General features: G+C 46.0%; 1 protein-coding gene across 3 annotated transcripts in view; it reads left to right on the top strand.

Moving 5' to 3' along the window:
• The window catches only part of PTH2R (parathyroid hormone 2 receptor), a 58,647-nt gene extending 36,307 nt beyond the window's left edge, over nt 1–22,340 (top strand). For all 3 annotated transcript variants that reach the window (XM_083401895.1, XM_083401894.1, XM_083401893.1), the window contains 3 exons: nt 1,814–1,952; nt 16,403–16,444; nt 17,990–22,340. In XM_083401895.1, coding sequence (XP_083258021.1) covers nt 1,814–1,952; nt 16,403–16,444; nt 17,990–18,409 — 601 coding nt within the window. In that variant the 3' untranslated portion in view covers nt 18,410–22,340. The remainder of the gene's footprint in view (nt 1–1,813; nt 1,953–16,402; nt 16,445–17,989) is intronic.
• The last annotated feature ends 301 nt before the right edge of the window (nt 22,341–22,641 follow it).

Raw genomic sequence — 22,641 nt, 5'->3', positions numbered from 1 at the left:
AAGACGGATTTTCCTAAGGGCTTGCTTCACTAGACAAAACGGCCCTGCCTCTCCTGTCATGACGACGGTCACTGCACGCACGCATGCTCACTTCCCCGCTCCTCTGGCTCCCTCCCACCTTCCGGCTGACGACTCCTCCGGCTCCCTCTGACCTTCCGGCTGACGGTCGACCTTCCGGCTGCCTCGCGCCGCTGCCCACCACCCTCGCATGCTCGCCTCAGGAGCCGTTGCCTCCAGCAGCCAGCGTTGCAGCCGGAGTCGCGCTCCTGAGCCCTGCCGCCCTCCAGCAGCCGCGTCGCGCGGTGGCCACAAGGCGCGGGTGAGTCCGAGGTACCGGCTGCAGCAGCTGCCCTGCTTCTCCCCGCCCCTCCCCGCCGTTGTCAGTGTTTAACTGCAGTGGTGCTTCGCAAGACGAAAAAACTCGCTCAACGAAAGAACTCGCGGAACAAATTAATTTCGTCTTGTGAGGCACCACTGTATTAGCCAAACCTCCCTCACAGGATTGCTGTGAGAGTAAAAGGGGGAGGAAGTACCAGGTATGCTGCTTTGTTTATTGGAGGGAAGGTGAGATATAAATGGAAGAAACGAAAGTGGGGGGGGGGCAAGAATAAAGCTGACCCGTACTTGGACTCCTCATTTGGCATTGATCTCTTTAAAATGCACCCTGGGAGATTGCAATTCAAGTTAGCAAATGGACTTTGTGTCTCTGGGACCCCTCCCCCTTCAAACCTCCCTCTTCGCCACTGCGAGCAACAACTCAAAGTGTATCCTTCTGTTTTCTCGTTGAAGTAGCCATACTAATTGAGAGAGCCTACAATAACTGCAGAGACAGCTTCATCTGCAGTCATATTAGTTCTTATTTGGAAGAGAGAGAGCCAAGCAGAACGTAGTTTTTCTGTACTGCGCTGTAATAAGCTGTTGGTGTCTCTGGGAATGTACTGAGTTATTTCAGACCTCTTCTTCATACTGAAGATGATTGTTGAGAAGCAGAAAGAAAAGCAGAAGGAGGCAGGGAGAAACCAGCTTTGTTTCTGCAACACAAAAGAGAGATGTATATGCATATGTATATGTATATATACCGTATGTATATATCAGTGCAATTTTTCTAGAAAGAGGTTCAGGAGCTCAGCCCGAACATCTCCCTTGTTTTCTTATAAAGGCACCTGAGAGGTGCTGGAATTGAGTTCTGGTGAAAAAAAGCCTTGCTCTTTGTGGGATGTGCTCTCTCAAGAACCAAAAGTCAGAGTCAGTGAGTTTCTCTCAGCCTTCCCTGTGCACAGGCAGTAGGAAGGAAAGATGATCGCTGTAGATCATCAGGGCTTTGAGCTTCCAAGTGGGATAGTGGGAGCCGTTGTTGCTGATAGGATCTACAGGCGCCCAGTGAGAAAATGAGGTAGGCCTCTGATCTCCAGAGCAGATAGAAGAATTGGTTCTAGGGACAGGGAACGCCTAAGGGGCTCTTGTCAGTTGGGCATAATGAATTCTCATGCCTGTGACATTGTCCCGTCGGGCTGTAAATACAAGCCAGACAGTCAGAAACACAAGGAACGAAAAAGAAGCCCAAGGGCACCAAGAAATCCTCCAGTTTTCACAGGCAAAGAAATTCCAGGGGACTGGAGTATGCTATGGTCCTTGGGCAACTCCTACTGAATAAGATTGCATGTCTGCAATTCTGTTGAGAGTTAGGGTGATTATATCCCATTGTGCTCAAGGAGATTTAGGCAGCCTCAGGGACACTTTTCTGTGCAGCATCTTGCACTTTGTTGGAATGACTGATGGTGATAACGGCAACAACTTCTCTTCCCTCTTCTAGAAAACTAGCCAAATCCACCTTGATCCTGGTCCTTGTCTTTGGCGTGCATTACTTTGTCTTCGTATGCCTGCCTCACACGTTCACCGGGCTGGGCTGGGAGATCCGGATGCACTGCGAACTCTTCTTCAACTCGTTCCAGGTGTGCTGATGTTGGTGCTTATAAGCCGTAACTGTTCACTTATGCTAACTGGAGAGGAGGCTGTTGCTGGGAGTCAGTAGATCTTTCACGGGCAGCTGAATGTGGCAAGAAGGTATTTGTCCAAGACTCTGGAACATGCAAGGGGACCTCTTGTACCTCCGAGGGCTGGAGAACTGGAACCATTTCGGAGGAGTGCCAAACTTAATTGGGACGCTTGTGCTTCTTTAAATCTAAATAGAAATTGCAGGAGGAGCTGAACAAGACTGGGACTGTGGGGAGGGAGCATTGCTTCTCTTTCTTGCTGTGGTCCTGGTAAAAATTGCATCTCCCCCAAAATCTGCTTTTTGCATTTGGAAATAGCTATTTCCCTTCAAGGGACGCGGGTGGCGCTGTGGGTAAAAGCCTCAGCGCCTAGGGCTTGCCGATCGAAAGGTCGGCGGTTCAAATCCCCGCGGCGGGGTGCGCTCCCGTTGTTCGGTCCCAGCGCCTGCCAACCTAGCAGTTCGAAAGCACTCCCGGGTGCAAGTAGATAAATAGGGACCGCTTACTAGCGGGAAGGTAAACGGCGTTTCTGTGTGCGGCTCTGGCTTGCCAGAGCAGCGATGTCACGCTGGCCACGTGACCCGGAAGTGTCTCCGGACAGCGCTGGCCCCTGGCCTATAGAGTGAAATGAGCGCACAACCCTAGAGTCTGTCAAGACTGGCCCGCACGGGCAGGGGTACCTTTACCTTTACCTTTATTTCCCTTCTGATGCAAATAGCAGCTTGCAGAAGGATTCTGCCAAGACGGGGTTGGCCTTTCCCACTCCCACAGTCCCACACCTGCTTAAGGCCTCCTTGCCTGCAGCTGCTATTCATGTCTGCATCTTTACCTTTAAAGAAAGATGCATTTTAATTGGATCCATGCAATTAATCTTGTGCCTAGGTTAACGTTAAGAGTTTGCATTTGCTGTGCTCTCCACCCAACCCCCTTGCAGGGTGAGCTCAGCATCTTTTACTATGCAGAAGGCAGGTGTAAATACCAATGATTCCAGTGCTGATTTCGTGACTGGTCTCTCTTTCTCTCTCCATGCCTGCCCCATCATCAGCCCTTCCCAGTTTAGGCTGGCTTGGTGGCTTCCTTCAGAAATGTTTTAAAGTTTCCCATAAAACTCTTATTTGCCACCATTTTAAAACAAGAAGTGCTACCTGTTGTTTTGGGGTTTTTTATTGATATTTTATTGATTTTCCCCCAATTATAAAGCAATAAAGTGATCTAAAAAAGAAAAAATTCTCCCCATTGTAATAATGTTGCGCAAAACTGCTGCAGGAACTGGAGGAAGTGTAATAATGTTGCGCAAAACTGCTGCAGGAACTGGAGGAAGATTTAGGCACCAGCCAATCAGGGCTGTGCAGAGCAGGCTTCTGCTGCCAACTCATGCAACCAGTTTTCACTGATTTTTTTTTTGGGTGGGGGTGTCTAGCTCCAGAGGTTGCTGGGCTTCAACTCCTGTCACCCTCACCCATTGGCCATGTTGGCTGGGGCAGATTCAAACTGGAGTCCAACTACCTCTGAAAAGCCACTGGGTCAGCACTCGTGCTGTAAACACACCTTGAAATTTTTAACAGATGCAGAAGAGGGAAGACAAAATGAATATGAATCCAAACATTGCATCGTCTTTCTTCCTTCTCTTTGGCTCTCTCTGCTAAAGTGACACATGTTTAAAGCTATTATATAAACCCCGTGTTTGTTTCCTGTGCGTCTGGGGTTTTTGTGTGTTTTTTTTGTAAAGCGCTGAAAGGGCCAGCCTTTGATCATCCAAATTCAGCTGCAGCTGTATATGTTCATTTGCAGCAAAGATGCACAGTCCTTCAAAGTAGGTGCTGCAAAACTCTTCCGTTGTTTTCTTGTTTTCTTTGTGGATTGCCGCAGGAAGGCCCTGTGAAGATCTACCCCTCAGATTCTGTTTGTCTCTTATAAAACCTGCTTCCCTTTCCCATCAGTCTGGGATTTTTTTTGTTTCTGGTGTTGGAGTGGCAACACCATGGAAATAGGGTAAGATCAATGCATTGCTTAAGTTTTTGTTTATTTAAGGCTCTTGCATACCTCTTTTCATGCGGCACACACATCATAATACATTTCATAGAATCAAAGAATCATAGAGTTGGAAGAAACCACAAGGGCCATCGAGTCCAACCCCCTGCCAAGCAGGAAACACCATCAGAGCACTCCTGACATATGGTTGTCAAGCCTCTGCTTAAAGACCTCCAAAGAAGGAGACTCCACCACACTCCTTGGCAGCAAATTCCACTGTCGAACAGCTCTTACTGTCAGGAAGTTCTTCCTAATGTTTAGGTGGAATCTTCTTTCTTGTAGTTTGGATCCATTGCTCCGTGTCCGCTTCTCTGGAGCAGCAGAAAACAACCTTTCTCCCTCCTCTATGTGACATCCTTTTATATATTTGAACATGGCTATCATATCACCCCTTAACCTCCTCTTCTCCAGGCTAAACATGCCCAGCTCCCTTAGCCATTCCTCATAAGGCATCGTTTCCAGGCCTTTGACCATTTTGGTTGCCCTCCTCTGGACACGTTCCAGTTTGTCAGTGTCCTTCTTGAACTGTGGTGCCCATTTGATGTGCATGGCATGACTCAAAGAATCCTGGGGACTATAGTATGCTAAGGATGTTGGGAATTGCTCCCCCAACCTCCCCAGCCCCCAGCCCATTTCTGGAGGCACAGAGGGAGGAGAGGTGGGAAAGCAGAAGTCCTTGACTAGGGCTTCCGCTGATGGGATAACAACAACAACAACAACAATAACAACAACAATAATTTATTATTTATATCCCGCCCATCTGGCTGGGTTTCCCCAGCCACTCTGGGCAGCTTCCAACAAAACACTAAAATACAGTAACCAATTAAACATTAAAAGCTTCCCTAAACAGGGCTGCCTTCAGATGTCTTCTAAAAGTTTGGTAGTTACTTTTCTCTTTGACACCTGACGGGAGGGCGTTCCACAGGGCGGGTGCCACTACCGAGGAGGCCCTCTGCCTCGTTCCCTGTAACTTGGCTTCTTGCAGCGAGGGAACCGCCAGAAGGCCCTCGGCACTGGACCTCAGTGTCCAGGCAGAACGATGGGGTGGAGATGCTCCTTCAGGTATACTGGACCGAGGCCATTTAGGGCTTTAAAGGTCATCACCAACACTTTGAATTGTGCTCGGAAACATACTGGGAGCCAGTGTAGTTCTTTTAAGACCAGTGTTATATGGTCTCAGCGGCCGCTCCCAGTCACCAGTCTAAATGCTGAATTCTGGATTAGTTGTAGTTTCCGGGTCACCTTCAAAGGTAGCCCCACATAGAGCACATTGCAGTAGTCCAAGTGAGAAATAACTAGAGCATGCACCACTCTGGCGAGACAGTCTGCGGGCAGGGAGGGTCTCAGCCTGCGTACCAGATGGAGCTGGTAAACAGCTGCCCTGCAGTTGACTCCTGCCCCATGCGTTTTAAATGCGCAGTCCAAGCGCAGCCTCAGGTGAAACTCACAAAGCAGATCATTTGAGATGATTACAATAATAAAGGTAAAGGTAAAGGTACCCCTGCCCGTACGGGCCAGTCTTGACAGACTCTAGGGTTGCGCGCCCATCTCACTCAAAGAGGCCGGGGGCCAGCGCTGTCCGAAGACACTTCCGGGTCACGTGGCCAGCGTGACAACGCTGCTCTGGCGAGCCAGAGCCGCACACGGAAACGCCGTTTACCTTCCCGCTAGTAAGCGGTCCCTATTTATCTACTTGCACCCGAGAGTGCTTTCGAACTGCTAGGTTGGCAGACGCTGGGACCGAACAACGGGAGCGCACCCCACCGCGGGGATTCGAACCGCCGACCTTTTGATCGGCAAGCCCTAGGTGCTGAGGCTTTAACCCACAGCGCCACCCGTGTCCCCTGATTACAATAATAAGCATCAAGTTTTTTTAAAGTTACAATATAATAGAAGAGATGACTTGTTTGTATTTCCTGTGTTCCTGTCTAGTTCTTGAATCAATAGCAGAAATCTACAGTCAGCGTTGGCAATTTGAAATTTCTCCCCCAGTCTCTTTCGATAAATAGAATTGAATGCAGCAGAAAGATCAATGGAAGCTACATAAAGTTTCGTCTTCTTTGTGTATTTCCTTACAATATGGTTCAGAGTAAAACATTGATCAGTCCTTTGAGCCCCGCTTGTTCTACATGAATAACGATGCCATTTTGCATCCAGTCAGTTAATTGTTGAAGGAAATACTGTGCATATAGTTTGGAGGAGAAGTCTAACCAGCTAATTTGCCAATAGTTTTGTGGCTCCTTCCTGTTCCCTTTCTTACAAATCACTGAAATGACTTTCATTGTCCACCCAGAGGGCATTTAGCCTGGGCTGTTTATGCTGGTAAATAAGTCAGCCAGGATAGGTCTCCACCATTAAATGTAATCCTTGTAGAGCTCGTTGTTGTTGTTTAGTCGTTCAGTCGTGTCCGACTCTTCGTGACCCCATGGACCAGAGCACGCCAGGCACTCCTGTCTTCCACTGCCACCCGCAGTTTGGTCAGATTCATGTTTGTAGCTTCGAGAACACTGTCCAACCATCTCGTCCTCTGTCGTCCCCTTGTCCTTGTGCCCTCCATCTTTCCCAGCATCAGGGTCTTTTCCAGGGAGTCTTCTCTTCTCATGAGGTGGCCAAAGTATTGGAGCCTCAGCTTCAGGATCTGTCCTTCCAGTGAGCACTCAGGGCTGTTTTCCTTAAGAATGGATAGGTTTGATCTTAGAATCATAGAATCATAGAATCATAGAATCATAGAGTTGGAAGAGACCACAAGGGCCATCGAGTCCAACCCCCTGCCAAGCAGGAAACTCCATCACAGCACTCCTGACATATGGTTGTCAAGCCTCTGCTTAAAGACCTCCAAAGAAGGAGACTCCACCACACTCTTTGGCAGCAAATTCCACTGTCAAACAGCTCTTACTGTCAGGAAGTTCTTCCTAATGTTTAGGTGGAATCTTCTTTCTTGTAGTTTGGATCCATTGCTCCGTGTCCGCTTCTCTGGAGCAGCAGAAAACAACCTTTCTCCCTCCTGTATGTGACATCCTTTTATATATTTGAACATGGCTATCATATCACCCCTTAACCTCCTCTTCTCCAGGCTAAACATGCCCAGCTCCCTTAGCCGTTCCTCATAAGGCATCGTTTCCAGGCCTTTGACCATTTTGGTTGCCCTCCTCTGGACACGTTCCAGTTTGTCAATGTTCTTCTTGAACTGTGGTGCCCAGAACTGGACACAGTACTCCAGCTGAGGTCTGACCAGAGCAGAATACTGTGGCACTATAACTTCCCTTGATCTAGACGCTATACTCCTATTGATGCAGCCCAGAATTGCATTGGCTTTTTTAGCTGCTGCGTCACACTGTTGACTCATGTCAAGTTTGTGGTCAACCAAGACTCCTAGATCCTTTTCACATGTACTGCTCTCAAGCCAGGTGTCACCCATCTTGTATTTGTGCCTCTCATTTTTTTTGCCCAAGTGCAATACTTTACATTTCTCCCTGTTAAAATTCATCTTGTTTGTTTTGGCCCAGTTCTCTAATCTGTCAAGGTCGTTTTGAAGTGTGATCCTGTCCTCTGGGGTGTTAGCCACCCCTCCCAGTTTGGTGTCATCTGCAAATTTGATCAGGATGCCCTTGAGTCCATCATCCAAGTCATTGATAAAGATGTTGAATAAGACCGGGCCCAAGACAGAACCCTGTGGCACCCCACTAGTCACTCTTCTCCAGGATGAAGAGGAACCATTGATGAGCACCCTTTGCATCCGGTCAGTCAGCCAGTTACAAATCCACTGAGTGGTAGCATAGTCAAGACCGCATTTTACCAGCTTCTTTACAAGAATATCATGGGGCACCTTGTCAAATGCCTTGCTGAAATCAAGGTAGGCTACATCCACTGCGTTCCCTTCATCTACCAGGCTTGTAATTCTGTCATAAAACGAGATCAGGTTAGTCTGACATGACTTATTTTTCAGAAATCCATGCTGACTATTGGTGATCACAGCATTCCTTTCTAGGTGCTCACAGACTGTTTGCTTAATGATCTGCTCCAGAATCTTCCCTGGTATTGATGTCAGACTGACTGGGCGGTAATTATTTGGGTCCTCTCTTTTCCCCTTTTTGAAAATAGGGACAACATTTGCCCTCCTCCAGTCTGCCGGGACTTCGCCTGTTCTCCAGGAATTCTCAAAGATGATTGCCAGTGGTTCTGAGATCACATCTGCCAGTTCTTTTAATACTCTTGGATGCAGTTCATCTGGCCCTGGAGACTTGAATACATCTAAACTAGCCAAGTATTCTTGTACTATCTCCTTAGTTATTCTGGGCTGTGTTTTCTCTGCTGAATCATTTGCTCCAAATTCTTCAGGTCGGGCATTGTTTTCTTTATCGGAGAAGACTGAGGCAAAGAAGGCATTGAGGAGTTCAGCCCTTTCTGTGTCCCCTGTTTGCATTTCACCATCTTCTCCTCTGAGTGACCCCACTGTTTCTTTGTTCTTCCTTTTGCTACGAACATACCCATAAAAGCCTTTTTTGTTGCTTTTAACCTCTCTAGCAAGCCTGAGTTCATTCTGTGCTTTAGCTTTTCTGACTTTGTGTCTACACGTGCTGGCTATTTGTTTGAATTCCTCTTTGGTGGTTTCCCCCCTTTTCCATTTTTTGTACACATCCTTTTTTAATCTTAACTCAGTTAAAAGTTCTTTAGATAGCCACCCTGGCTTCTTTAGGCACCTTCCGTGTTTCCGTCTCATTGGTATTGCCTGAAGTTGTGCTTTTACTATCTCCCTCTTAACAAACTCCCAGCCATCATGAACTCCCTTTCCTTTTAGTATTACTGTCCATGGGATCTCACCCAGCACTTCCCTAAGTTTTATGAAGTCGGCTTTCTTAAAGTCAAGAAATTGAGTCCTAGTATGCTTGGCTGCTCCTTTCCGCTGTATAGTAAACTTCAGAAGAGCATGATCACTTGCGCCTAATGATCCTTCCACTTCTACCCCATTAACCAGGTCATCGACATTGGTTAGGACCAGATCTAAAATGGCTGTTCCTCTTGTTGCTTCTCCCACTTTCTGGACAATAAAGTTGTCTGCAAGGCCACTGAGGAATCTCTTTGACCTTATGCTCTTGGCTGAGTTTGACATCCAACAAATATCTGCGTAATTGAAGTCCCCCATTACTACTATCTCCCTTCCTTTTGCATGCTTGGCCATCTGTTCCATGAAGGCATCATCTATGTCCTCTGTTTGGCTTGGGGATCTATAGTAAACTCCCACAATGAGGTCACTGTTATTCTTCTCTTCCTTAATTTTGACCCAAATGCTCTCACTTTGGCTTTGAGGTTCTAAATCTTGGATCTCTTCACAGGTATACACATCCCTGACATATAACGCCACTCCTCCTCCTTTCTTGTCTGGTCTGTTTCTCTGAAATAGATTGTATCCCTCCATTTTTACATTCCAATCGTGGGACTTATCCCACCAGGTTTCAGTGATGCCTATTATGTCATATTTAGTTTGCTGTACCAAGAGCTCAAGCTCATCTTGTTTATTTCCCATGCTTTGTGCATTAGTGTACAGACATTGAAGTCCATTAGTCATTCCCCCGTGTCTCTTATTTAAGGATTTTTTCCTCCCACCACTAGGTCTGCTTGCTGTTTGCTCCATTTGGTCTATGACATTTGGATGATCATCTTCATCAATTGATAGACTCCTACCTTCAGGAGCACCATCTCCCTCCCCCACATTAGTCAGTTTAAAGCCCTCCTGATGAGGTTTCTGAGTTTTTTGGCAAAAACATTCCTCCCAACCGTTGTGAGGTGCAGCCCATCGCTTGACAGAAATCCATCTTCAAGAAACTGCAGTCCGTGATCTAAGAATCCAAACCGTTCCTGTTTACACCATTTGCGAAGCCAGCTGTTTACTTCCACTATTTTCCCCTCTCTCCCTGGGCCACGTCGTTCAACTGGGAGGACAGATGAGATGACGATTTGTGCATTTAATTGCTTCAATTTCCTGCCCAGAGCCTCTTTTGATCTTCTGGAGGCTATTGCTTGCAGTGTCATTGGTTCCCACATGAACCAAGAGGAAGGGGTATTTGTCAGTGGGTTTTATGATTCCTTGCAGTCGTTCAGTTACATCTTGGATCTTAGCCCCGGGGAGACAGCACACTTCCCGAGACATCTTGTCAGGCCCACAGATCACTGCTTCTGTTCCCCTCAGTAGGGAATCCCCTATCACCACTACACGCCTCCTCTTAGGTTTGGTCGGGGTTCTTCCGTGAGCGGTCCGTTCCAAGGTCGCCTGCACATTCCCTGAGGACTGACTTTGCTGCTCATCTTCATATACCTGATCGACTGTAATGAAGGAGAGATCCTCGAAGGAGTCTGCTCTTCGTCTTCCATGCTAGGGGAGAGGACCTCAAAGCGATTGTGTATTTCTAAAGAATCAGAGCGAACCCTGGGCCTCCTACTTCTTTGAGTCACGTTTCTCCACATATCGGGCTCCTGTGTTGGTGAACTAGCCTCCTTCCCAGGGGAGTCTCCTGTCTCCTCCTTGGTGGAGACGGTGTGCTCTGCTGCTTCCAAGAAGAGCTCCAGCTCTCTAATTCTTTGGAGCGTAGCTACACGTTCCTCCAGTTGCTGGACTTTGTCTTTTAGGAGGGCAATCAACATGCAATTGCTGCATGTAAAGCTGCCTGCAACCTTTGGCAAGATGGCAAGCATTGCGCAGGAACTCCAGGCGACTGCAGCTGTTCCCTCCCCCTCCATCTTGAGAGCGTGTAGTTGGGGGTGGCTACAGCGATTCTGCATCATAAAAAGCGTGAAGACAGGACTAATAACTCCCCTCCCAAAAAACCTAGGTCTCCCCCAACAAACGTTTGAGACTAGCTCCCCTAAATCTAAAAGATGGATCAAACTGCGCGCGCCGCTAGGCTGCGAGCTCTGATAAGCTCCTCCCACAGCTAATCACCTGCCTCAACAGAAACCCTGCCCCCTCTGACCTTTGCACAGGGAAAGCAGCTAATCAGCCCAAAGAATCACACACAGGAGAAAACCCTTTTGGCTCCTTCTTCAGCCACTGCCCTGCTAGCTCTCTTCTTGCAGTCCATGGGACTCTCAAGAGTTTCCTCCAGCACCATAATTCAAAAGCGCCAATTCTTCGGCGATCAGCCTTCTTTATGGTCCAGCTCTCACTTGTAGAGCTCAGAGTGAAGCAAATATTATCCAGGAGTTTTCTTAGATTTCAGGCAGGAAATAAGGGCCTTTGTCTCATACAGGAGACTAGTTGTGTTTTAGGAATGTTTGAAAAATCGTTACACACTACTGGCATTACACACAGACTGACCACCGTGTATATTGGAGAAATATTTAATAATAATAATAATAATAATAATAATAATAATAATAATAATAATTTATTATTTATACCCCGCCCATCTGGCTGGGTTTCCCCAGCCACTCTGGGCGGCCTCCAAAAGAATATTAAAATACTGTGATACATCAAACATTAAAAGCTCCCCTAAACAGGGCTGCCTTCAGATGTCTTCTAAAAGTCTGGTAGTTGTTGTTCTCTTTGACATCTGGTGGGAGGGTGTTTAACCCAATCAGAGGCAGGAATTGAGACTTCCTGTGATGATCTCACTTCATTAAACCCCGGGCCACCAGTTCCCAAAATTTGTCTTCTCTCCAACTTGTTTGTTTAGAAAATGCTATTATCACAAATGTGTTAATGACAACAGGGTTTGTGGGTTGTTGTGGGGGTTTTTTGTAACCCATCGGATTTAGCCCACTCGTTTGTTGTGAATCGCTCTTACATGGCTGGGGCAACATTTAATCACCCATCCACATGTGGACTGGGGCTGATTTGCACAGACCTGCCAATTGCCCCATTTTTAGTGAGGCATCCCAGATCATGGAAGCCATTCCCAGCTTCTGGTTTGATCCTGGAATGTCTCGTCTTTTGCTTTTGTTTTTTAATACTTTATTTTTGTTTTGTTATAACAATGTTCATACAGTGGTACCTCAGGTTACATACGCTTCAGGTTACAGACGCTTCAGGTTAGAGACACCGCTAACCCAGAAATAGTGCTTCAGGTTAAGAACTTTGCTTCAGGATGAGAACAGAAATCGTGTTCTGGCGGTGTGGCAGCTGCAGGAGGCCCCATTAGCTAAAGTGGTACCTCAGGTTAAGAACAGTTTCAGGTTAAATACGGACCTCCGGAACGAATTAAGTACTTAACCCGAGGTACCACTGTATACATTTAAATCATTTTCAATTTGTACACATCTGAGATTACTTAAATCCCTGGACTCCCCCCCCCATGGTTTCCAATTTTTTCTATTCGTTCTATTGCATCTAATTACATTTTTCAATTTCATGTTTATCCGTTTTTAACTTAAGTCATATTACATTATAAGTGGTATTACAATTCTGCTAGCATTTTTAGATATCTACAGTGGTCTTTAAGATACTCTATAAAAAAAATTCCATTCTTGACTATTTTTTTATCATCTTGGTGTCTGCTCCTCAGAGTTATCTTCGCCATTCAGCATAGTCCATCATCTTGGTTATCAAATTTTTCTTTGGCTGGGACTTTCTCGCTTTTTGGTTCAGTGCTCTGGTGCGAGTGCGAGATTTTGTTTCAAAGAACTGGTGGTGTATTCTTGCACCCTGGTAGGGTGCTGATTCCATGGGAAAGGCTCCGGCTCTGTTGTTGAGTCCTTCAAGTATTCTCCTGGGTGCAAGAGGCAGTCATGGAGAAACGGCTAATAGGGCATCTGAGTATCTTCCTTGCTTATGGTGTCAATTGGCTTAGGGCCAGCAGACATACAGGAGCTGCCGTTTGGCTCAAAGGATGCTTATATATATATATATTGTAATGGTTCTAGGGGTTGCTAGTGCGTAAATCGGCGTCACACCTGGGTGGGTTGCCTGAGTAAACCCTTTCTGTCTGGACAGCCACTCGCCCGTGGCTGTCTCAATCGCTGGCAGAATCCGTCAGTGGGCGTTTCTTGAACTTCTTCCAGCAAAGAAGTTCTTTGACGCCTAGTCTCCGCCTACTCTCCCTGCGCGGAAGCCTTCTGCGCAGGGAGGGTGTGGGCATCGGAGGACCCGTGCTCTCCCCGCTGGTCCCCGGCGAGGAGTCTTGGAGCCACCTCGCCAATTCCCCCATCTGCCCCCCTCCTCCACTGGTGCTACGCTGATTTCCTTCCCCAGAAGATGTGCTGCTTCTCTCCCTCCCGGGACGCTCTCCGGAATCCCTCTGGAGCCCTCCCTCTCCTTCTGGCTCCGATGGCAGTTCCCTGACATATATATATATATATACAGTGGTGCCACGCAAGACGAAAAGAATCCGTTCCGTGAGTCTCTTCGTCTAGCGGTTTTTTCATCCTGCTAAGCAAGCCCATTAGCAGATTAGCGCTATTAGTGGTTTAGCGGCTATTAGCGGCTATTAGCGGCTATTAAAGTCTTAAGGGATTAGCGGATTAGCTGCTAAAAGGCTATTAGCATCTTAGTGCCTTAGAAAAAGGGGGTGGGGAGCGAAACCCCCCCCCCCCCAGGAATTGCAAGACATTTTCGTCTTGCGAAGCAAGCCCATAAAGAAATTCGTCCTGCGAAGCACCACCAAAACGGAAAACACTTTCGTCTAGCGGGTTTTCCGTCTTGCGAGGCATTCGTCTTGCGGGGCACCACTGTATATGTATATATATATATATATATATATATGCAGGTTTTGGTGTCCTCGGGTGTCTTCCCGTGTAAAAGTTGGGGTGTCTAGGCGACGTTTCGACGAGGTCTCACTCGTCATCTTCAGGCTGGTGCTTTCGGCTTCTTGTTACTGGAACAGAGCAGGATCTCAGTGTTTGAGTTCCTATAAATACTGTTGAGGAGGTGTGGTGTATAGCCTCCAATGTTCTGGGCAGAGAGGAGGTTCCCAGGCTGGTGTGCCTTTTCTTCTTTTGTTCCTTAATTACTTGAGGGATATCTTGAGTGATTTCTTGAGTGATTTCCTGAATCCCACTTAGGTGGGTCATTAGGTGTGGATTAGTTGCTAAAGCCTTCGTGTCTTGAACTCTTGAACTTTGTGAAGAGTTTTTCTGAGAAGATGGCTGTACTGCACTTGGTTGTGCTCTGGCTTGGCTTCGTGTATAGGGGCGAGCTGTGGTTTTGTGGCCTGTGCCAGCCAGGTCTGTGTAGGGATTGCAGGGGGGTGCAGCATCCGGAGGTGCCACCCTGGTTTGGCTACTGGATGGTGTCTGTAATTTATCTGTGGAGAGGGTCTGGGTTTGGGTCTGGTGTGGTTGATTGGTGATGGCGTTCTGTGTGCCTCTGGATCTGGTGTCAGATTTTGTGGGGAGGGCTAATTTCCAGATGTCTGGCAAGCGGGATGTGTCGTCACGCTTGTTCATGTTGTGAGGGTGTTTCTCTATCTCGATGGCTTCCATGATTATTCTCTTGTGGTGATGTTCCATGTTAAAGAGCAATTTGGAATCTGCAAAATTAATTTCGTGTCCTGTTTCTTTCATGTGTTGGAAAAGAGAGGAAGTTTTTTCTTCTTTTTTGACGGCATTCTTGTGTTCTGCGATCCGTGCATTTATTCGTCTGTTTGTTTGTCCAATGTACGTGGCTGGGCAGACTTTGCAGGGTATTTCATAGACCCCTTGGTTTTCCAACTGAATTTTATCCTTGGGGTTTCTGAGGATATTGGCTATTTTTTGGTTGGTGCAAAAGGCTGTTTTGATATTGTGTTTATGGAGGATTTTGCTAATTTTATCTGTAGTGCCCTTGATATAAGGAAGGAGGGCTATGCCATTGTTTTCTTCTGTGTCTTGGTTTTTGGGGGGTGTTTCTTTTTGGATTAGCTTCGTAACCCTGTTTTGCTGGTATCCATTGGCAATTAACACATTTGAGAGATTCTGTAACTCAGTTGTCAAGTGGTCTTCGTCAGCCAGGCGTTTGGTTCTGGAGATGAGAGTCTTGGCTACGGAGTTTATTTGTGCAGGGTGGTGGTGTGATTGTGCATGTAAGTAGCGGTTGGTGTGTGTTTTTTTCCGGTAGATAATCCAAAAAGAAACACCCCCCAAAAACCAAGACACAGAAGAAAACAATGGCATAGCCCTCCTTCCTTATATCAAGGGCACTACAGATAAAATTAGCAAAATCCTCCATAAACACAATATCAAAACAGCCTTTTGCACCAACCAAAAAATAGCCAATATCCTCAGAAACCCCAAGGATAAAATTCAGTTGGAAAACCAAGGGGTCTATGAAATACCCTGCAAAGTCTGCCCAGCCACGTACATTGGACAAACAAACAGACGAATAAATGCACGGATCGCAGAACACAAGAATGCCGTCAAAAAAGAAGAAAAAACTTCCTCTCTTTTCCAACACATGAAAGAAACAGGACACGAAATTAATTTTGCAGATTCCAAATTGCTCTTTAACATGGAACATCACCACAAGAGAATAATCATGGAAGCCATCGAGATAGAGAAACACCCTCACAACATGAACAAGCGTGACGACACATCCCGCTTGCCAGACATCTGGAAATTAGCCCTCCCCACAAAATCTGACACCAGATCCAGAGGCACACAGAACGCCATCACCAATCAACCACACCAGACCCAAACCCAGACCCTCTCCACAGATAAATTACAGACACCATCCAGTAGCCAAACCAGGGTGGCACCTCCGGATGCTGCACCCCCCTGCAATCCCTACACAGACCTGGCTGGCACAGGCCACAAAACCACAGCTCGCCCCTATACACGAAGCCAAGCCAGAGCACAACCAAGTGCAGTACAGCCATCTTCTCAGAAAAACTCTTCACAAAGTTCAAGAGTTCAAGACACGAAGGCTTTAGCAACTAATCCACACCTAATGACCCACCTAAGTGGGATTCAGGAAATCACTCAAGAAATCACTCAAGATATCCCTCAAGTAATTAAGGAACAAAAGAAGAAAAGGCACACCAGCCTGGGAACCTCCTCTCTGCCCAGAACATTGGAGGCTATACACCACACCTCCTCAACAGTATTTATAGGAACTCAAACACTGAGATCCTGCTCTGTTCCAGTAACAAGAAGCCGAAAGCACCAGCCTGAAGATGACGAGTGAGACCTCGTCGAAACGTCGCCTAGACACCCCAACTTTTACACGGGAAGACACCCGAGGACACCAAAACCTGCATTCCTGTACCCGTGAAAATCTACGAAAGCATATATATATATATATATATATATATATATATAGTACTTATTACTGAAATATTAAAATATTGCATCTCACTTTTTAGCCCCTCGTTCACAAATTTCAGTTCAGCTGCATCCATGTGTAATTCTTGCTTCAAAGTGGAGATGGTGAAATGACTGATATTCTTTAATTGTTCTTTATTCTCCTGCAGGGTTTCTTTGTCTCCATCCTCTACTGCTACTGTAATGGAGAGGTAAGTCACTAGATGAATTGGGACAGGTGGCCTTCCTAGCTGTGAAATGGGGTGGCCTAATCAGCAGGTGTATTTGGCACAGGGAATGAGATTTTAAGAAGTTGCTACCTGTTCCAAGCCGCACACACAAACACACATTTTTAATAAGGCAGATGTTTAGGTATAAAGAAGCACATAATTATATATGTGTGATTGAAATGACCTGTAAAGCATGAGAGGAAGACTGGGCGTGTTGCTTTGGATCCCAGCTTCTATTTATAATTTCGATTTCTCTTCTTACAAAATGCTTCCAATGAGGTTGCATTGGTTTTACTTCTAGAGTATGGCACCCTTGGGTTCGGTCTAAGAAAGTGCAGTTTGTTAAAAACCAGTAAGGTCTCTCTCCCCTGGCCAGCCATATGCCAGCACAAGGTGGAGACAGGAGAGAGAGCTTGTTTCCATTAGAAATGAGTGATAGGATCTCATTTGTAATTTACCAGCCACTCTTGTTGCACCTCATTAGTTGGTTTAATTAACTTACTGCATTATTCTTCAGGTTTGCTAAGGGTGGGAAAGAAGGAGAGACAGAGAGATTTGAGTAATGACCATGACATATAAACACTTGAATAACTTTTCTCTCTTAAATAGTTCTCACAAAGCGCAACGCAATAATTAAATTTCATGTTTTTAGGTCGTTGTTTTGTGCAGTGACTGGAACTAATATTTCATGTAGATTCCAGATAAGATCTCTCTATTTTTAAAAAGGTTTCTAGACCTCATGGTGTTAGAAATAAGAGCTAAATAAATAAATAACCAGCTCTTGTTGCTTCAGCAGAGCTTCTGTGTCTGGTGTGGCTCTCTGTCCTTCTGTTGCATAGTTTTTTTTAATATGCTGTATATACCTCCAAAACATATATAATTGTGCTCTCCTACCAACTCACTCAGGTGGTGCTGTGGGTTAAACACAGAGCCTAGGACTTGCTGATCAGAAGGTCGGCGGTTCAAATCCCCGTGACGGGGTGAGCTCCCGTTGCTCAGTACCTGCTCCTGCCAACCTAGCAGTTCGAAAGCACATCAAAGTGCAAGTAGATAAATAGGTCCTGCTCCGGCGGGAAGGTAAACGGTGTTTCCGTGTGCTGCTCTGGTTCACCAGAAGCGGCTTAGTCATGCTGGCCACATGACCTGGAAGCTGTATGCTGGCTCCCTCGGCCAATAAAGCGAGATGAGCGCTGCAACCCCAGAGTCGGCCACAACTGGACCTAATGGTCAGGGGCCCCTTTACCTTTACCTTGCCCACTCACCACAGCTTCCACTTGCCCCTTAATGCTTCTGCTGAAGAGAAGGCATGGCTCCTAGTTTAATTTGGCAGTCCAGGCAAATATTAATTGAATGAATGTTTCATTTTATTATTACTAACACAACTGGACGTAGTTGCAGTTGTTCTGGTGAGGAACAGGGGGAGCTGTATGTTTGTTCCTATATTCAAAATTATTTTTTAAAGAAGATGATGACATTGGCCTAACACTCTTCCTTTGTGTTTTGATCCGGCCATTTCCTTCCCTCCAGGTGCAGGCTGAGATCAAGAAGACCTGGGCTAGGTGGAACCTGGCTGTGGACTGGGAGAGGGCGGCTCCTTGTGGGAGCTATCGCTACGGCTCTGTCCACACGAACATGATGCACAGCACCAGCAGCCAGTCTCAGATGGCGGCCAGTTCCCGCATGGTAGTGATTTCCACCAGGGCTGGCAAAAACGTCACCCGGCAGAACGACACCCAGATAACTTTGCCCGGGTATGTTAGGAGCAACTCTGAACAGGACTGTGTGCGCTGGTGGACTCATGAAGAGGCTGAAAAAGAAGAAGAGGAGGAGGAGAAAAAGCTGGATGCTATCTCTCTCAAGGAGCCCTTTACACTACAGGGCCATTGTGCAGGCTCCCTTAACGAGGAGGTGACGGAGAGCAGGGCTGAAGTAGAGGCAGCACTTTAGCAAGCCAGAGAGGCATGAAAGAGAGGCCGGGAATTAAAAATAATAATGGGCAGGCCCGTCTTCTCCTACCCAAGTTACTAAGCTCTGCATCAGAGCCCGCCATCTTGGCTCATCTTCATCAAAGGCTTCCTCAGACACAGCTCATGTCAAGTGCTGACTCAGATCTGTGTAGCCCACTGTCATCGACGGGCTCTTTGCTGTCTCAGGCCAAAGCTTCTCTCAGAGCTGCAACCAGGGCTTCCTCACCATAGAGAGCAGGGGGTTTTCTGCATGCAAAGCACATCTTCTACTGAGCTCTTCATGACCCAGGAGCCTCACAAGCATTTCTGCCCTGCATGATGTCCCTGCGTTAGCAAGAGGTTTTTTCTGCCTTAAAAACATCAGGGGCACCAGTGAAGTCGAAATTCAGTGGAGTTTAGGCAGAAGAGAATTATTTTGATTAATGGAAGCTTCACACACTATTCACACACACAAACCTATATATGAAGTCCAAATAATACAAAATCACAGCCATCATACCTATCCCCACTAATGAGGCCAGAAGTCCTTTCCAATCAGATGTGTTGCAGCAAAGCCCAACTCATGTTCACATCCCTTCCAACATGTAACAAATGTCAGCACTGAGTCAAAGATGTGTGCGACCATAATGTTCCCCCTTAACTGTATCATATGTGCATTTCCTCTCATTGTTATGAATCTGGTCGATCTCCCCAGCCCCTCAAATGTTTGTTTATTTGTGATAATTGCAGGCTGCCTTTTAGGGCACTTGGCCTCACATGGCAGATTCCATGAAAAGGAAAATACAATACACAAGCCAGAAATACAAACGACATATCAACCAACATTAATACAATAACATATAGTAAGCATGAAAGATGACCACAGCGTTAGAAATTACAGTATCAGACCAGCATAATATCATTGAATCTACTTAAATGTTAACATTTCAATCCCAGCATGTTTCTAGGAAAAGGCAATTCAGAATAGGTCGGTCTTTAAAACTCACTTCCAGCCCAAAAGAAGGGAGGAGGCGATCACACGTGTCACACCCAGAAAAGACTTTCGCCATTATGGGGCTACAAGCAAAAAGGCCCCGTCTCATGAAAGCCAGATAAATCTCAGTCATGGATATGTGAGAACGGCCTCTGGTGCTAATCCGAAAGCACAGGACATTGATGAGGGGGAAGCTGGTCTTTCAAATAACCTGATCCAAAACTATTAGTGCTTTGGAGAGCCACACCTGTATCTTAAATAAGAGCATAATAAGAGGCCTGCTGGATCTGTCGAAAGGCCTAAATTCTCCCGTTCTTCTAGTGGCTGACCAGGTGCCTACTGGAATCTGCAAGCAGCGCTTTCCCCACTTTGTTGCCAAGCAACTGGTATTTGGAGACCGCTGTCTGCAGTCTGGGAGGTAATACACAGCCTTCATGGCTAGCAGCTGTCGATAGCCTTATGCACTGTTCACTTTTCATGGTGAATGCCATAGCTTATGTGCTGTGTGGAAGGGGAAAAACCCATTTGGCCTCTTGTGCATCTCCCATTATTCAAACACATTGTGGAATTTGCCTTTTCCTTTTTTACAATTTTTTTATTGGTTTTTGCAGTTTACATTTGTGTTCAAATCATAATCATAAAGGATTCCCTGATTCCTTGGCCTTTCCTCTGTCCCTCCATGGGCTCCATTGACATTCCTTTTCCAACTGCATCTTATAAGATCCTCCATTTTCTTAAAATTCCCCATTTCCCCATAGTTCTTGTTACATTATAAGTATTGTTATAGTCCTGCCAAAGTTTTTAGTTGCTTACAGTGTTCTTCAAGGTAACTTACAATTTTTTCCCCATTCCTTATTAAAATTTCTGTCTTCTTGATTTCTGATCTTCCCGGTCATTTTTGCCATTTTGGCATAATCCGTCATTTTTATCAGCCATTCTTCTCTGCACAGGACTTTGTCTTCTTTCCATCTGTGGCCCAAAAGTATCCACTCTGCTGTTGTCGTATACTTAAATAGTCTTTCCTTTGGTTTTTCTGCACCAAAAATGCCCAATAGAAAAGCTTCTGGTTTTTCCACAAAGGTTATTTTAAACATTTTTTTCAACTCATTATATATCATTTCCCAGATTGCTTTTGTTATTTTGCATGCCCGCTACATATGGTGGAACCTGCCTGGAATTTTCCACAGCTGCCACAGTTCAACATTTTACTTGTCCTATCCTGGGACCCCTTGCCTTCAGAGTAGGTGCTTCAGCCTAGAGCTACAGCCCAGAACATCTAATCAGAACGCAGAAACCAACCTTATAGCAAGCCTGACGGTTGATTCATCTAGCATCACCTTTCCAGAGTTTCAGACAGGAGTTTGACCCAGGCCTATTTGGAGATGTTTGGACTTGATTAAGGAGCTTTATGCATGTAGGACATTTGCTTTTTACACTGAGCTACAGTCCTCATACTAAGAACAAAGTACAAAGCTTTCTAGGAAAAGTATGATGAGGATTCGACTTTGATCTGCAGCGGAGAAACTTGAAAAGACATTATCTCTCTCCCTCGGTTCATTTTTAAAATGTAATTTAAAATTTTAAAAATGTGAAAACATCAACTTGGGAAAAAAGAGGTGAAAGAAAAGTGTAAAAGACCACAGTTCTTCAGATAAAATACACATAAGACAACAGCTACTGGGGGAAAAACAACATTGTTGATAAAGCAGAACGTAAATGAAAGGGAAATATAAGCTTGGACTCACATTGTCAGGGGTGCTTTTGTAGAACATTAGTGGAAATGAGCCTCCCAGATTTTAGTAATTTTATGTCTAATTGATTTCTTTGGGGGAGGCATGTGCTTGAGCGTGAAACTAGACTTTTGGCAGCAGGCCCAGGTCTTGGAACCTGTGTTTCCATCAAACACTTGAGAGGAGTGAAGGTTGTGATTTGGAGAAGAAAAGCAGCAGTCAAGACAGGGAGTGCTTAACCCAATTGCCTCCTGCTATTTCTCCCTTTCAGCAATGACAAACCTAGACAGCATCTTAAAAAGCAGAGACATCACCTTGCCAACAAAGGTCCGCATAGTTAAAGCTATGGTTTTCCCAGTAGTGATGTATGGAAGTGAGAGCTGGACCATAAAGAAGGCTGATCGCCGAAGAATGGATGCTTTTGACTTATGGTGCTGGAGGAGACTCTTGAGAGTCCCCTGGACTGCAAGAAGATCAAACCTCTCCATTCTGAAGGAAATCAGGCCTGAGTGCTCGCTGGAAGGACAGATCGTGAAGCTGAGGCTCCAATACTTTGGCCACCTCATGAGAAGAGAAGACTCCCTGGAAAAGACCCTGATGTTGGGAAAGATGGAGGGCACAAGGACAAGGGGATGACAGAGGATGAGATGGTTGGACAGTGTTCTCGAAGCTACCAGCATGAGTTTGGCCAAACTGCGGGAGGCAGTGGAAGACAGGAGTGCCTGGCGTGCTCTGGTCCATGGGGTCACGAAGAGTCGGACACAACTAAGCGACTAAACAACAACAACAAATTTCTCCCTTTCATCTCTCTCACTTGGTAGCTTTTTCCCTAGCTGAGTTCCCAAATATATGGTTGGTTCACCTCAGGGCCCTAAGCTAAGACACTTTCCCCTGCCTGCCTCTTCTCCAGTCTGTTGCCAAGGGTCCATCCAAACTCAAGATGCTTCATTGTGACAGCACTGGACATAATCCTGGAAAAATGTTTGCTCCCTATTGTCTGACTAAGCTTTGTTTGCTTATTGATTTGTTAATATGTGCGTGGGTTTATAAATTGGTGCCGCCTGTGTTTTCAGCAGGTATTTGCCTACTCAGATACACGAGAATTAATGTTAATTGATGTTAGCAGCTATACTGAAGTTGGTAAACCTATTTAACCGTGTAAATATTGTGAAGTGGTGCACAAGACCTATTAAATTTTGTTTTGTTTTGTTTTTAAGTTCTGTCTGCTTTGCTTAAAAAAAAAAAAATCATTTGAGGGAATGATATTGGGTTGTATCCAGCATAAGGTAAAGGTAAAGGGACCCCTGACCATTAGGTCCAGTTGCGGACGACTCTGGGGTTGTGGCGCTCATCTCGCTTTATTGGCCGAGGGAGCCGGCGTACAGCTTCCGGGTCATGTGGCCAGCATGACTAAGCCGCTTCTGGCGAACCAGAGCAGCACATGGAAACGCCGTTTACTTTCCCGCCAGAGCGGTACCTATTTATCTACTTGCACTTTGACGTGCTTTC

This window comes from Podarcis tiliguerta, assembly GCF_965153285.1.
Source record: "Podarcis tiliguerta genome assembly, chromosome: 1".
NCBI classification, from domain to species: domain Eukaryota; kingdom Metazoa; phylum Chordata; class Lepidosauria; order Squamata; family Lacertidae; genus Podarcis; species Podarcis tiliguerta.
This window is presented reverse-complemented; position numbering and strand designations above follow the sequence as displayed.